We start from the raw sequence: 18,120 nt of genomic DNA, 5'->3' as shown, positions 1-18,120 counted from the left end.
CAACCCCAAGAATTCCCAGTTATGGGAGTTCATAAATTCTCTTCTGTGTCTAAGCAAGTTTAAGCTAGATTTCTATTACAAACAAGCAAAATGTTCTCATAAAGATAAGAGGCCAAACAAGGACTTGAGTTTAATTTGGATTTACCAGCTCAAACTTCTTAATAGCTCCTAGGACCTTCAGTCAAACAACAACAACAAAATTTAATCATAGGGATGTTTCTAATTCAATGTACAGATATTCTAAATTACCCCATTATCCAAATCTTGCTGATAATCATCAGTACCTTCAAAGACCAAAAAAAAAAAAAACTGAAGAGGATGAGGATGAGGAAGAGGAAAAAGAACCACCATTACCACAGCCATGTTCTTTTTCATTACCTCTCTGGCTAAGCAAACATTCTATATATACTTTGACATGAGCAATTTCTTAATGATGAAGAAAGCCATCATTATTAGTAACCTGTGACTGTGGATAAGAGAGAGAAAACCAAGTTCAATAAGAAGGTGTTGATTTTCACCTTGCATTCTTTTTTTTTTGTACAAGTATCAAACACAAAGACTTATTTTATGAGCCCTAATACCCATCTCAGTATTAAGGGAACAAACTCTGTGAAAAACTACAAGCGTTTAAACCAACTTATAATATGGTATACTACTTCAAAAAACCTCAGCCATAATACATCAATACTCATGAATACAGATGATGTGGCTCCAACAAAGAAATCACAAATACTATCCACCTATGAGTCTCAGAGGCATGATTAATGAAAAGACTATTTCAGAAAAACAGCTATCACCATCTCTGTTTCCAGCAGTTAAATCAATAGTCCCTCTCACCACAGGTTTCAAAAATGAACCCAATCAGAGAAAGCGAGTCATACTCACAAATTATAAAGCATGTCAGCCATGTTGCTGCGGTAGTACAAAGCATTTCTATAGGCGCTTTCAGCTTCAGAAATTTTGCTCTGACTCTTCAGAACATTTCCAAGGTTACCCCATGCTGGCAAGAAGAAAAAGAAGCATTCAGGCTAAGTGTCAATCCAATTACACATAACATAATATCAGGCCATCAGGAAGTACCATGGGGAGACAAAAACCTGCATAAAACATTTTAAGAAGTAAAATTTATTTCCCTTATACTCTAACATTTCACCAAGCCAGGAGATTAAATGTAATCAAAGCTTAAAAATAATTAAAGCAATTATTAGGTCTCAAAGCTGATATACATATACAGTTCATCATAAGGCCAAGAACAATGTTATCTTAAGATCACCTACAAAGACTTCATGCTCTTTCAAGTTTCTGTAGGGGTCTTCATGGTCTGAAAGTACTGTATACTTATTGGGCTAGAAACTGTAAGAAATCATCTTAAAATAAACAAAGATTTCATTCTAGTATGAAAAAACTGATAAATGCCATAAAAGATCTAAAGATGAAAAGCAAAAAAATCTAAACAAGATCAAAGTTAGAAAGATACTCAATAGGCATCAGAACCTATCAGTAAAACATTACCCTTCTTAAAACAGTGAAGTATATATGGTCTGTTCAGATATAATGTTTCTTTATACCCTTCCAACAAATGAGTTCACTGTAGGGAAAAATCTTTCCCCACACGTAATCATGTTGAAAATAATTTGTTTTCTGTGTGCCCTTAATTTTCTCCCCATCTAATTATAGTTTCTCAATACTAAAAGTCATTTCTCCCCTCAAGGAGATGGGTATTGATTCTTGAAAATATACTCTTCCCCCATTGGGAAGATGAAGACAAGAAGAAAGATTTATGTGTATCAAAATTTATTTGATACACTATGCCTGAATAACGAAAGGGTATCACTTTTTAATGCATTTAAAAAGTGTAGAATCTTTTAGGATCAGAATTGCCTGCATGCCTATAATTTAATACACCAGCACCATGGTTCACTCATCTGGAAAATGGGTTCATAGTGACTCATTGGCTTTGTGATGGGAATTAAATTAGTCAATATACAGTAAGATGTTTCAGACAATGCCTGAACCATGGTAAATGATAAATATTTGCTATCATCATTAATGTTATAATGATTGATGCTCTGCAATTTAAAATTATAGAGCACTGATGATATAAATGTAATGTGATTTTTGTCTTTATGTCTCTATATTATCTGCAGAGAATACTAATCTTTCGTATTTGGTAAGTTATGATTCTGATGGAAAACAAGAAAGGACTGAACTGATCATTATCCAATATCGAACAATGTCACACATCATGCCACACTTGATATATGTCATCTCACGAAGCTTTCTACAGAGTTCTGTACATAAAGCTAATGCCTGTCCTGTGGGTGAGGAAGCAGACTCAGAGGCACTGAAGAATTTGCCAAGTTGATCCTGAGATGTTACAGCAGAAATTCCAACCCAAGGCTCACTATTTCCAAATTTACTCTACACTACATCTGACATTCTTATACCATGATTTGTCTTTTATTGCAAACTGACATTCACACCTTAGGGATGAGGCCTTGAAATGATGAATCCATAGAAAATCATATACTCCAATGGAAAGGTAAATCCACACATAGAGGATTGCAAGTTTAAGGACAGTCTCACCAACTTATCAAGGCCTTCAGCACTTAGCAAGACCCTTTCTCAAAATTAAAAAATAAAAAATGAGTTGGAGATGTAACTCAGTAGTAAAGCACCTCTGGATTCCATCCACAATCTCTCTCTCTTTCTCTCTCTCTCTCTCTCTCTCTCACACACACACACACACACACACACACACACACACACGTAAAGCAATTTAAAATATTGTCCAGTTGAACTACTAAATCCATAACAGGAAGTTAAAATATAGCAAACACAATAGTAAAATGTTATAATTATCTTTAAACTTAACAGGTGTAACACTACATGGATTTTATATATGCTAGCTTTCCCCCAACAAATTAACAAAGCATGGCTCTACGGAAACTTCTGATACCTAGGTGAGTTTCCAATCCACTTCATCCCTCCACAAAATTCTGCTTTGATTGTGGGATTAGTAAATGAAAATTGATTTGCATTGAAATTACTCCAGAGAAATTCATCCAAATATTAATTTAAGCAAAAAGAAAACATTATATTAATACCACCCCACCCAAACCACAGACTTAAAATACAGATGCAGGAAAAATATAGCAATGATTTTCTTTGAATATTTTAGGTCATATGTCCACAGGAGCAAACTGATCTATTCTATATCTGTATCTTAATTAATCTTAAGTAATGCTCTTGGCAGTAGTCAACATGAATACAGTTATATTTAGATATGTCCACTCCTTTGGTTGTATTCATTTATTCATTCACAAGTGTAATCATTAAATAATACTCGTTAATACATTTTTGGGGGGCCAGAAACTTTATTACAGGTTGTGCATACAATATTGAAAACAAATAATTAAGCTGTTACCTACTTGGAGCCTATGATAAAAGGAAGAGGAGTGGAGGGGGTTGAAGAAGATAGGATGCGTACAATAAGATGAATGAATGAACTTCTGGGAGTGGCAAGAATTATAAATAATAAAACAAAGTTAAGTGATAAGGCTAATTTAGATATGAATATCACCTGACCAAAGTCAAAATCCTGCAACTGGACACATGTGAGACCTCAGGATTCTCCATGGTATAATGTTCATGTTCTCGTTCTCTCTCTGTCTCTCTGTCTCTATCTCTCCCCCCCCTTCCCTCCCTCCCTTGCTCCCTTTCATCTCTTTTGTGTGTGTGTGTGTGTGTGTGTGTGTGCAAGAAACAATTCTGCTGATTTATTTTACTTCCAGTGTTTTTGCTTTAGTAGTAGAGCCTTGATAGGATGACAAGATTTCATCATGTTCAAATCAAAATCAAAATTCCTTTTCAAAATCTCTTCTCCCATAGGTAACTTTCCCCAGTGTTGTGTTTATCAAAACACATTTTAAAATCATTAAAGAGTTGCCAAACTTAAAACTAAAACTGTCTCATGATATTTTTGTTTTTGTTTTTGGAGGGAAAATTTCTGTTAGCGTTTCCAGACTTACAAATATAAATGTGATTGATATTTTTCATCAATGCTACCAATAAATGCCAACATAAAGTAGAGCTCACTTATAAATGCATAAAAACTATCCCAGAGAATATGACCAGAAATAAAAAATACTATTAACGGTCATCTAAATAGCAATTATTTTCATGGACACTATTCATTTTTTTGTATTCCAATGATAAAATAAAATATCACACTTGAACTGAAAAACCATCTTAATTCCAGCTAATTTTAACATATTTTATATATTAAATGTTAAAGTATAAAACATAAAACATGTACCATAATTGCCTATGTGATGATTCTACTTCTAAATAATTCACCTGCCAATTACTCAGTGTGCCTTTTTCACATCGTGTCAATTTTTAAATCTAACTAGACTCATTATTTGAAAATATCCAAGCCAAACCGCTAAGATACAGAGAAATATTCCAAGTTTCATAGACGGGACAATTTTACACTATGAAAACATTGGTTTTATATAAATTAATATATAAATTTTATGTAATATTTTAGCATTGTTTATTAAGGGACTTGAAGAATGTATCCTTACCATATACAAAAGAGAAAAATACAACTGGATTTTTAGTGCTGTTTTCACCAAATACAAAGGTAAATTCCAGCTACTCACAAAGTTAAACGGGAAAAGGTAAAGCTAAGAGAAAACTATGTAGGGGAATATCTTCGTGGAATAGAAAAAGACTCCTTAAGAGGACTCTAAGCAAAACTCAAAAGGTAAAAAACTGATGAATTCGAAGACTTCAAAATGAAGTGCTCCTATAACTTTGCCACTTCAAAGTTAAAAACACACAATTCACTCAGAGAATGTACTTCAAATATTTAAAAAGAGAAAGCATTCTATTTAGAAAGTAAAAGGTATTCCTACAAGTGACAAGAAACAGGTAAGAAATCCACTAGGAAGAAAATGAGCAAAAAGAATAAAATAGAAACTACAAAAAAAGGAAACCAGATAAGCACCAAGCGTTTAAACTAATATAATAGTACAAAATTTCTTATTAACCCAGCAAAATGCAAAGTACAATAGCAAGACATCTTTTATACACAGCTTGGCAAAAAATGACTAGGTGAAGCCAAGAACTGACGGGGATGTAGGAGAATCAACCAGAGCACTGTGGTTGGCAGCGTGACTTGGAACAGCCTGTCCCTTATGCCACCTGGAACCTCCACTTTCATATGCCATCCAAGAGTACTCAGTCAAATCACAAAGGAAACTAAACCTAAGATAAGCTGGGATCAGCAATTTCCCACTCAGAATTCTCACCTATGAGAACATGTAAGACAGTGTTTACTTCAGGTGTCTTCGTGTTGGCTGACAGTAAGAAATAATCAGTGTGTCCATCCTTGGGAGTACAATATGCGGTCTACTTCATGAATTGTTATGAGAACCAACATACAGCATGAAAATACTGTAACATGACTGCATGTAAAAGCCTACTAACAAAAATCTAATGTATTGTGACATAATTAGATTTATAATTATTATTAAAAATGAACACCCTAAATCTCAGTGCATATTATGTTAAGTGTACATTGTAAATCCAAGAATACAAATCAAATGCATTAGAACAGTTGCCTATGATGCAAAGGTAAAATGAAGTTAGATACAGAGATAAAGAGATGAATAAAAGAGAAAACTTGGCAGGGATCACCCTAAAAATTGACCATGAACCAAGAATATAATTAATCTAACCCCTTACCTGGGATCTAGGGGGAAAATGTGGGAAAGGAAAGGAGGGGGAGGAGGGGGAGGAAACGAGAGGTAGAAATGGAAAATTAAAGTCATACTTCACATTCTTTTAAAATAGAGATAGGATTATACTATATCCTACTTAAGAAATACAGAGATTTAACATCAAACTTTTTCTTATACCAAGACAATTCAAAACAGATGTACAGGATTACTTTCAAATTTCCACTTTCATACTTATACACTGGACCACCTGAACATAAAGACTTGCATTTTCATTAATATTTACTACGTTATATCTTTTGCACTTAAGTCCATACATTTTATCGATGTGATCATTCCATGCAATGGATTTTCAGAGGTGTAGTTTTATTGGAATAAAATGCTTAAAATTCTTCCCCCCAAATTGTGATAAAGCCTAAAATGTGATGTTATCAGTGTTTTAAAAGTCCATATTTTAATAAAGTATGGATGAATGCCACACAGATTCCGAATACTCAGAGTTCACATCTACTTCTTATTATACAAGTGAATTTTATAAGAAACTGTCCTAATTTGGAGAGGCAACTACCCAATCTCATGGTCCTTCCTTGCCACAATATGATAATTGAGCAGAACATGGTGGCACACACCTGTAATCCCAGCTACTAGAATCAAAGCCAGCCTCAGCAACTGAGCAAAGCCTTAAGCAAATTAGTGAGACCATCTCTCAAAATAAAAAATAAAAAGGGCTGTGGATACAGCTCAGTGGTTAAGCATCCCTGGGTTGAATACCCAGTACTTGAAAAAACAAACAAAAACAAATGAACAAACAAAAAAACACACTGTGATAATTGAAGTGAACAAATAAAGAAAAGAAAAAAGGAAAAAGAATAAAATGTTATAACAATTAATAATAGTAGTGCTTATATTTAAAGATTGCTATATACTTGAAAGTGATCTAAACTTATTTAGCCTAACAAAAACATCTGAGGTATATTAATATCCCATTTACTTAGGAGAAAACTGAAGATTAGCTCACCAGGTAACAGTTAATGAAAAAGGGGATCCAGATTTGTTCTCAGGTATCTGAATGTGAAGGTAGAGTCACCTTACCTTCCTAATATTTAATTTGAACTCAAAATAGAACAATAAATTATAGTACTCAGTATGTTTCCATATGTAATTTAGGAACTAAAGTACAATATGAAGACAAAATAAAAGTATTCAAATGAGTCATCCTTTCAGAGCTGCTAGGAGTAAATAAAACCTAACCACAACAAAATAAGCTATCTGGTGCCCATATTCAAAATATATTTTCCAGGCCAGAGAAAAGTTCATATCAAAAATATACTGTTTTACGTTTCTTTGAGATTATAATTTTAAAGGTCACATTTTTCCTGTTAACACAATGGAAGCAGAACATACTCAACCTATGGTCAACAAACAGCTGTTGCTCACAGGTGTCCAAAATGCTGGGGACTTGAGATACAGGTACAATGATTTTGGTGCTGTGAGGATGTGGGAGAGACAGACCAAGCATTGTTTAATAAATTTAAGACTTCCTTCCCAGGCTAAATATCCATGAGAAAAGTAAGGGAAGGCAAAAAGGCACTTCTACACATAACTAAATAAATCCTAGCAGATGTACTCTGATTTAAAAAAAAAAAAAAAAAAAAAACTCTTCTATTAAGAAACCAGGAAGTGAAGTAGGAATCACTCCTACACCTCAAGAACCCTTCACACAGATATTCAACAACATCTAAAAGGTATCCACTTACTAAGAAACTTGACCTTAATTCACAATGAAAGCTCCTCTTGTACTTTAGTCCACAATCTGCCACGGTCTATTTTATGTTCTTTGAAAAGTAGAGAAACAATTAAATATTCACATCCTGTAAAACTTGTTCCAAAGAGAAAATCAAATATGCAGTCCCTCTGGAAATGCTAAGTGATCTGTGTCAATAAGTACTTCCAATGTTTTCCACAGCCCTCATCCAAAGGCATGAAACTTAAGTTTATAGACTAAAATCAAACTTCTATGAAGTAACTATTGCAATTTCACAGCAAAAACAAAAATCAATATGTGGAAATCTGACCTACATTTCAAGGGTTTTTTATATTTAAAATTTGAAGAAATTATGCATATACCATTTATTATAAAAATTATAACAATTTTCTCATGATTTGCCATATAGTACTGCTCTGTGAAAAATCAGATAAAAACATATTGCTTAATATTAATATTTCATTTTTAGCTACTTACTATTCAGGTCTACATGAGTAAACATGCCTCTTTGGGCTATCAGATAAGCATATTCATTTCAGTAGTAAAATAAATAAATACCAAAATATGTAAAGACTCTTATCTTAGACTCTTGCTTTTAGCTATAATTTATCTTAGAATGTTAATCTTTAATCCTGCTATCAAATTCTTAACTAGTATGTAAATATCTGCCAAAATTGAAGTATTTAATTGCATAAATAAGAAGATAAATCCTAAAGTTCACTTTCCCCAACTTTGAGTTACTTATAAAGAATCAGAATGCTATTTCCAAAAAGGGTAAAAAATGGCATTTTGCCAGTAACCTGTGTCAGGCATGCTGCAAAAGATATTAAATAACTAATTTATTTGTGCCTAATATATCTAGTAAGAATTACTTCTATTCCAATTAAAGACTAATTTTAGGTTAAATTTTGTATATATACAATCTTTATGAATTTTTATAGCAGTATCTAAACCACCCCCTTAGTACTGGAGGAGGAAGGATGCCTCAGAGAAGCAAAGTGAGACTCAAAAAACATTTAAACAAGCTGAAACACAAGCTTGTGTCTCTTTGTCTAACACTCTTGGTTTCAAGCACTATGGAGTACATGCTCCACCAATGGTCTTGCCAAAACTATAATTCAAATAAATTAATTTTAATATAAAGGTTAATTGTGCTAAATTTTCGAGTCTCAATGGAGAGGGATAAAAGAAAGCAAAGGAAACTGGTTACAGTGTGCAATAAGAGTTCTAGTTGAAAAAATAAGTGGAAGAAGTGGCTATGATTTAAAGATCAGGTATTGTTGATACCAGAACACATATTCTATAATTGTATATATAATGCTAACTTAAAATGTTACAATCCCAGTGGCTTGGGAGGCTGAGACAAGAGGATGGAGAGTTCAAAGCCAGCCTCAGCAAAAGCAAGGTGCTAAGCAACTCAGTGAGACCCTGTCTCTAAATAAAATACAAAACAAAATAGGGCTAGAGATGTGGCTTAGTGGTTGAGTGGCCCCAAATTCAATCCCTAGTGACCTCCTAAAAAAAAAAGTAAGGAGAAAAAGAGCCACTTCACTGCATGGAATTTACGATGAACATAACAGAGACAGAGAGAATATCTCTGTGTGTTTAATCAGAATGCTTTTTTACTCCATCTATTAATAAACACTCTGATGGGGGTGGTCAAAATGTGTAGTCTAGGCTTTATACTAATTATCTGATAATCACTTCATATTATTCCAGGGAAATAGGAGCCCTTCTAAGCCTACAGGAATTTGTTTTCCCTAAAGCAATTATACCTTGGATTATCACAAAAAAGAATATCATGTTAATTAGGTAAATAAGAATTCTAGTTGAAAAAATAAGTGGAAGAAGTGGCTATGATTTAAATATCAGGTATCATTGATACCAGAACACATATTCTATAATCGTATATGTAATTCTAATTTAAAATGTTACAATATGAAGTTATTCTATTGTTTTGCTATCTTTGATTACTTCAAATGGACCTGAAATTAAATTTATTCCTAGTGAAGAAGACAGCATTAAAATTCAAAAGATAAAATAGAGTATTTCAATAACAACACTGTTCATCTTGACAACATGATTAGTTATTAAAACATCTGCATGCATATTGTGATATTCACATATATAATCTATGTCTTTGCTTTAATATATCTAGGGGGACTTCCTCAGCAATTCCCCATCTACAAAGTCTGCTATATTTCTAACTTTTTGACTATGAACCACCTCTACACCCACAGCCAGGTCTGCTACCAGTATCACTTAGAGTAACTGATACACGGTTTGGCCTGTATCTGCCTTCATTCATCTATGTACAATTTTTCCCTGGGCCTGTCCATCAAAACATATCTGCTCTATCCCTATGAGCAATGTGCTCTCTGTAAAGTTTTTGATGAAGTAGCCCTAGTAATATATATAGTTAATATAACTGCCTTTTTAAATATAATGACTAGCCAAGGGGCAAGAATTTGGGAGCACCAAGATTGAGGATCATCTCAACTCATGCAAAGAACCCCCACCTCCAGCACTGATTTTTTTTTTTTTTTTTTTTTTTTTTGCTAATCACCCATTAAAAAAAAGTAGTTAAAAAAAAAAACATTTGGTGAATATATACAATTCCATAAGTACTGATCCTATTTTATAATATCCATACCAATACAGGAAAGGCCTTTTAGAAATTCCTTATATATAGCTGATCTCACAATCCATGAAAGTCATTCACCTAGTACCTACAAGTTGATGGTAAATTCTAAAGAGTATTTGAGTTTTCTCTGAGTAAGTTCATATTAGAAACAGAAGTATTTCAAAGGAGCCCTTATAGTTTGCTTCTATGATAATGGGGATCATTTGAGTTTGGTTCAGATCTAAAAGATGAAGATAGGCCATGAGTTCCAGGATAATTGTATTATGATTTCTAAACTACTCTAGAGAGAAAAAGGGACATCCGATTTATCCTGAATTTCCCTTTGTTCTTTTATAATCCAATGTCCCATAGACTACTTTATCTCACAGTGGATCCTGCCATTTCTTGGGCGAGTCCCTGCCACCTAGGCCCCAGATTAGTTTTCTACCATGTATCACTAAAGAAACTTTGATGCAGAAACATTAGATAAAAGGTCCAAAATCTGAGTTTAGTACTAGTCTTGCCACCAACTAGATTTGGTATACTCAAGTAAAATTTGGGTATACTTAATCATTATATTCATTAGCAATAGTGAAAGCAATAATTTGGTAAATATATAATGTGGGCCAGATCCTGGGCTAAATATGCTACCTATACTATCCCACAAGGTGGTATTTATGTATTCACTACATCAATGATCAACCTCAGGTTCAGAGAGTTTGTGATGATATAGTATGAGGAAAATAACAGGTATTACTAATGAAGTATTACCCTTTTGTTTTACAGTAAGCATCCTGACCCTGCTCATTTCTCATCTGTCAAATGGATGTAATGATACTTGCTTAAACTAAACCCCGTGTTCACTGGGATTAAATTAAATAATAGTCCTCTAACACTGAGAAGTCCACTACTATATAAAAGATGTATCTCATGAATAGATTATTATACATAAAAAGCATAATCAGTGAGATATACAATTTTATAATGTACCACATCTATTCGGTATTCTTGGGCATGTTACTGAGAATTACATTGTCAACTAGACCCATGCCAACAAAACCATAAACTAAAGCAATATTAAATGTACTCTAGAAACCAATTTTAAAACTGAAAATAAACCTGATTTTTTAAAGGTCTGCTTCTAAGACACAAGTATAGTGCATCTTAGTACTACACCCTGTGTTAATTTCCATATACTAATTTTTGGCAGTAACTGCGAACAACTCAGGAGCTACTGTTAAACAGTGCAAAAGTGGAGCTGATTCTAGAGAAAGGGGGATTATAAAAGAAATAACAAGCAGAAATCTATATTTCAAGAATTAAGTATGTATATTAAGGAGAAAAATACAAATAGAATAATATTTATAAATAACTATGAGATTTCTAAAAAAATGTCAAATATCTTTACTTTAAGCATAAATCTTGGGCAACAATTATTTTAAAGGTTGCCTTCTGTATTTTGAGCTATTAACAATTGAAAAAAAGGGAGGTTAATTTTCTTTGGCTTCTTTGCTGATAAAGAATCAGTTTCAAAAATTCTTGAAAGACACAACAGCAAATACTTGAAAATAAGGTATTTTTACATGAATTGAAAATGTAATATTAAAATGAGGAAAGATGTTGCCTATTTAACAGTCTTAAACATACAACTCAGAAATTTCTGCTTCCAGGCAGCAAAAGAAAGATAGTATATAGATGATTAAGTAAGATAAGTAGGAAAAACTCAGGAAATCTGTCAATATAAGAGGGGTCAATGTACCAAAATTATATTATTACATCACGGCTCACTCTTCTGTAGTTGCAGTCTTAACTACATTGAATCCTAACAGGGAATATCCAAAGGCCACAAAAGCATCATTTTTCCCCCACCAAAAACATCCACTGAATACATATTTCTATTAATTAATTAATATTACTAGTTACTAAATATAACTGTGTGATCTTTGAAATTTCGGTCCATATATTCCATCCATTGAGCCTTAAATAATGTTGTTATTCAGAAAATTTACAAGTCAAGATGACTAAAATCCATGAGAAGCCACATTTTCCTACCAAATAATCAGAACTGGGATTAGGATACATTTCATTAAGCTTTTCCTTTCAACTCGAAACCTCAAAAATAAATTTATACTCCAAGCTCAAGTTCAGGATGAGCTGAGGATGAGAAACAGCCACACCAAAGTATGACAGTCCTCTGACCAAAGCACTATACAGCCTTCTGATGCTAGAGCTGTATCACAGAAAGCAGAGGTATAGCACTTGAACTGCTTCAGTGACTGCATCAACAGCCTTCAATGTATCTCAAAATCATCGTCCTAAAGTGTAACAACAAGAGATTTTTAAGTCCTGTATTGTCCCTTCCAAATAATAGCATTTCAAGAGCAAAAGTAATCTTAAATATATCACTGTGACTGGCAATCAGAAAAATGCAGAATACAAGGGTTTGTACAAAATCAGTAATTAATATGCTAATGTTTTCATTATACAAACCCAGAAACTCATTTCTACTTTAAATTTATTTTCAATATATACATAATTATGGACAATCTATTCTTGAAGTCTTCCTTAGAAAATATTCGGATGATTCCAAAACCGATGAAGTATTTGCAATACTAAAAACTACTAAAGCTTATTTGTAAAGCTCAAGGAGATTAAGTCAATGGATAAAGCAGAAAACATCAAAACATCTTGCCCTTATAGTCTTTGTTGGTGGTCTCATGATCTACACATTTGAGCAATTTACTCTTATCCTAAGGAAGAAGAAGTAGTGCCAGAAAAAAAAAAAAATTTAAATCATCTCTTCTTATTACACAAACTTTAACTTCCAATATACAGTGCCCCCAACATTATAAGAAAGTAAATTTTCTCTTCATTCTATGCAACTTACAAAGAAATGTCTTCAGTTGACATCTCACTTACTTGTTGCTGTCAAAACCTGATTCTCAGGTGACTTTCTGATTAAGTAACTAACCCAGTTCTTTCTCCCTACACTTAAATTTTGTAGACAGAAATTGTTCAAAGGTTGAATGTATCTTCTTATGGATTAGAAATTAGGTATCCTTGCAAAACTCCTTTGTTAATGCAGGAATGTTTGGAGGTGAAAAGATAAGGTTATAAATTAACTGTAACCTAATGAGTCCCTCCAAATTTGAATGGACTAAGTGGGTGATAACTCCAAGCAGGTAGAGTATGCTCACTGATGGTGTGCCTCTGGATTTATATTTTGTTTCTGGTGCTTCTTCTCTCTTCTCTAGGTCCAGAGCAAGGGACTCAGGAGACCATGGACCATGGATTATGCCTCCAGAACTATGAACTTAAAATAAACTTTTCTTCCTCTAAGTTGTTTGGTCAGGCATGTTGGATAGCAATGAAATACTGACTATCACACATAGATATAATGCTTCTAAAAAGATAATAATGCTGATATTTTAATATAATATCCAATGTTGTTTTGCATAAAAGTAGTAAATTATTCTATTTAAAATGGCTGAATGAATGTTCAGAGTGGCAGATAATAGTAATGGAAATTAGATTCCTTACAAATAAGCCTATCATATAGCCATGCTCTCAAGAAGGTGTACGTGTGTATGTTCAAGTGCATGTGTTTCTCTATTATTTCATCAAATCTGCATATGGTTTACTTACTAGGAAAATAGTATTATTCCTTAATATAAAAATTTTTGTATGTTTGATCATTATTTAATTTTTAGTAATCACGAACATTCATGTTCCTGTTAGAACCCTTTGAATGTTAACGTTCATAGTTTTAAAATTATACAAAAGTTTAGAACTGATATATACAAAGCTAGAAAGATGTCTATATGCATAAGGATAAAAATTCTTTTAACCGAATTAAACATAAACATGCCTCCACATCCAACCTATTTCAACCAGAATATCTCAGGCCATAGCCCTCAATATTTATCTGTAATTTTCTTTTAAATCCACTATCACAATAGATTTTTGTGTGTGTGTGTGTATGTGTGTGTGTGTGTGTGTGTGAGAGAGAGAGAGAGAGAGAGAGAGAGAGAGAGAAGCAGGAATGGGGGTGGGCTGAAACAAAATAAAGTCATCTTGGAAACCTGCTCTGTGACATTATCTGTCATTTTACATTACAACAAGAAATGAACATATTTTACCCTTCTGTGCTTTATAGGAGTCCAATACTTGTAATTTCCTTTTGCATACACTAGTACTCATATTCGTACATTTTTGCTTGCTGTAGCAGCTTTGTTTTGTTTCATTGGAAGATTAAAATTTCAAAAGAGCTGCTATGATCCACAACAAACAACTCCATTCTCAAATACTCCTCCTAACACAGCTAGCCATTCCTTAATACAAGCCAGGTTTGATGTCCAGAGAATAGATCCTTCCATAGAAACTACAAAAATGCTACACAGAAAAATATTTTACTCTTTTTGAACAAAAGCATTAATTAGTAGAAAAGCCAGGAGCAAACCTGAAGTCTATAAACTACATGTGAGTAGGAATCTAGAAAGATTTAAACAGACTCTGGAGATGCCATCCACCTACATATACCTGCAAGTCATGGTGAGCTAGGGTTTGGGCTGCAAGTGGGAGGTCGGATTATAGAAGCCACATAAACTCTGGTCCCCAGAAGGAAATAGACTTGAGTGGCTAAATTAGAAACAACAAGCCCAGAGAACGAGAAGGTAGGTGTACTATCTGTCCAACAAATTTACACAAACAGAAAAAAGAAAATAAATTTCCTTGGAATTTTTATATATACACCACCATTATAAAATCTGATATAATACAACATTACATGCCCAAAGAGTGCAAAGTAGAACTAGGTCTTGAACTATAGCTGCAGTAAAGATTTCAAAATAGACATAAATATTACATATAACTTTGTACAAAAGGATTTCAAATACTAGTTAAACTGAACATAATCCAGGAAAAAGGGTTACTAAAATTAGCCCAAAAGTAAATATGACTATTTCTAAAACAAGGAAGGAAATTAAATCAATAGAATAAAAGTTCATTTATAAACATCAAGTGTAGCTAGTTTTACAGGTAACTTCCACCTAATAAAGAAGAAAAATCTAATTCCAATTTGTTATAAAAATATTTCAGGAACAACAACAACAGAAAAAGATAGTGATCTCACAATGATTATTTAAGGTTAATGTCAATTGATTTCATTTCATTTCTTCTGTGTGTGTGGGTGTGTGCGGGTACACACATACGTGCACACATGTGTGTGGTTCCGGGCAAGTGTTCAACTACTGATTTACATTGCCAGCCCTCACATGATGTCAATATCAGACTATGCTATTATAAGACAGAACTATCAATAACTGAAAAGTAAAGGCAAAAAATAAATTTAGAAGAATTACCAGCAATAATACATTATAACCAATTCCTGGGTTTATTCCAGGAGTACAAAACAGCATCAACAACAGAAAATCTACTAATATGTCATTAAATTAATACATCGAGTGGCAAAAACCTATCATCAGTTCATAAAAATTCTTAAACTAGAAATAATAAAAAACTCTTACTAATAAAAGTGATATACATAAAAAACCATAAAATGCACATTGTTAATGGCAAAGTGTCAAAACCCTTTTTTCTAGACAAGAATAAGAGAGTAGGAAAACAAAACTATTTGCTGTCATCACTTCTATTTAACATTGTGTGGAGGAGCTAACACACACTAAGGAAAAGAAAATAAATGAATCAAAACAAAATTGTCATGAGAGGTATAGAAAGAGGTCTTCAGAGGCACTGGTAATACTCTTTCCTTAGGCTATTAAATGGGTACCTGTTTTAGCACTATTCTTTATGCAAATATGTGTCTGAAAACACATTTTTTCTATGAATGGTGTAATTAATTGATGTATTTTATGAGTGAGCATTTTAAGAAACAAAAAACTAATATGGAAAACGATAATTTAATTTCATACTTAATTTAGTCTTATGTTCGTCTTAATTTCTTCAGAGCATAAACCTTTCTTAAGTATAATCTAAGACAACACTAGTATTAGGATTGACATTTTTCAAAAGTCAATAAAGATCTTAGAAGTTTTGTTAGGGGTAATCTCAATGACTTATAATCAGCAGCATATTAACCACTTTATTATAAGACACCATAAAATTATCTGCATTGAGCTTGTATGGATTGGTATTTTTTTACTCACAGTTCATAGTGCTGCGACAATAGAAAAATGTATGTGCCACTTCATTCTTAGAAACACAGAAACTATATTGAACCTCTGTGACTATTTTATCCCAAATTTTGAGTTATTTCCTAAACAAATAATATTTCTTCAACAGTTATTTCTTGAAATTTGAAACCATATGAAATTGAAAGAGAACTAGAACTCTCAATTTTATAGTAATCAGGTAGAAAGAAAAATTGTTAAACATTGCAGAGCTGAAACAATTTTTTAAAATATGTAAACAGGTAATATCTGTCATTTGCATTGGGGGGTAAACTTGGCATGCTTGAGTAATTACCTTGAGAGTTGCAAATATGTGCACCATGTTATATACATCTTTTATATCTACAATCCCCAAATGTACAGTAGAAACAGGCATGAAGAACAAACTTTAGCTCATGAATTTTCCTTAGATTAACCTTCCCCTTTTTTGTGGATTCTGGCACTTGAACCCTGAGGCTCATTACTATTGCTACATCTCAAGTCCTTTTTTTTTCCCCCTTTTCCTTGAGATAGGTCTTGCTAAGTTGCAGAGCCTGGCCTTAAACTTGGCAGTGCAATCCTCCTGCCACCTGGGTGGATGGAATCACAAGTGTGCACCATTCCTGGCATTCTTAACTATTTAAAAAAAAAATTACTTCCAAACATCTAAAAAATGAAAGTCAGAGCACATGATGAACAAATAAAACAGGGCTGGAGATGTAACTCAGGCTTTGCCTAACATTTTCCAGGCCCTGGGTTCATCTTCAGTACTAAAAAAGAAGAGGGATTGGGGGTGGGGTGGGTCAAAAAACCAGTAAGATGTTCTCCAAGGCGAACTGTTCTAAGAGAACTGATTCAATTCTGAATCTATAACTTAATTTTTAAAGTTCATTTAGCACACCAGATATGCTGCCATATATGCTATCATTCTATTTTATGTTTATGTGCTCACTGATCTGTTTATCATAATAACTTTGTTAAACTGTGATTATGACCTTAATTAAAAAGGAATTTTATAACAAGCTTATTTTAGAGAAGAGAGGTGATGAGGTTGAGATGCTGGCAGATCACCCAGGTACAGAATTCTCCCAACAGACATGAGGTCATGAGGAATCTAACTTAAGACAATGACATGTTTAGTGACACCACTTCCCTGCCACTACCACTCACTATGCACACACACACACACACACACACACACACACACACACACACCAGGCAATGCCATAGACACTATAGAGAAGGAGAAGTGAAGGAAGGTTCTGAACAGTATTGAAAGAATACATTGATTGAGAGAGAAGGTACAAACCACTAAAAAAAAAAAACAGCGGTATGTGAAATGAGAGACAGTCAAAACTGCATAGAGATATAACAGCAGAGATCAATGGTGCCAAATTCCACAGAGATAAGGACACATGGATATTTAGCTGAGGCCAGAAGCCAAGCAAGAAGAGTGATCATACATTGAACTGATCTGGATTAATAAATGCTCTTATCAAACAACTATTAATCAATATGGCTTATAAAATGTCTTAAAGGGAGAAAAAAGGAAAACCCATTCAAATACAATATGCCTTACTCATTAAGGCAGTCATTACAGAAAATTTCCTCTTTGCTGAGCACAAAAATGCAAAGAGTCATGGTGAAATCAGCAAACTGGAGTAATCAACTATGTCTAGTATTTTCCTGACATTATCAACCACATAATGAGACAGGACTTGTGGTTTACATAGTCTAAATCAGCTATCATTCTCCACTATCCAGATTTAACCATAAATTAGCAGCACAGTCACTGTGACAGGCTTTACCCATCCTCAT

At 33.4% G+C, this 18,120-nt stretch overlaps 1 protein-coding gene across 2 annotated transcripts in view; it reads right to left on the bottom strand.

The window, feature by feature from the left end:
* The window catches only part of Tmtc2 (transmembrane O-mannosyltransferase targeting cadherins 2), a 375,266-nt gene that overhangs the window by 160,076 nt on the left and 197,070 nt on the right, over window positions 1-18,120 (bottom strand). For both annotated transcript variants that reach the window (XM_076854913.1, XM_076854914.1), the window contains exon 4: window positions 886-1,000. In XM_076854913.1, coding sequence (XP_076711028.1) covers window positions 886-1,000 — 115 coding nt within the window. The remainder of the gene's footprint in view (window positions 1-885; window positions 1,001-18,120) is intronic.

The sequence above is a fragment of the Callospermophilus lateralis genome, chromosome 4 (genome assembly GCF_048772815.1).
Source record: "Callospermophilus lateralis isolate mCalLat2 chromosome 4, mCalLat2.hap1, whole genome shotgun sequence".
Classification (NCBI taxonomy): domain Eukaryota; kingdom Metazoa; phylum Chordata; class Mammalia; order Rodentia; family Sciuridae; genus Callospermophilus; species Callospermophilus lateralis.
The sequence above is the reverse complement of the archived record's forward strand: the minus strand, read 5'-3'. Positions and strand labels throughout refer to the sequence as shown.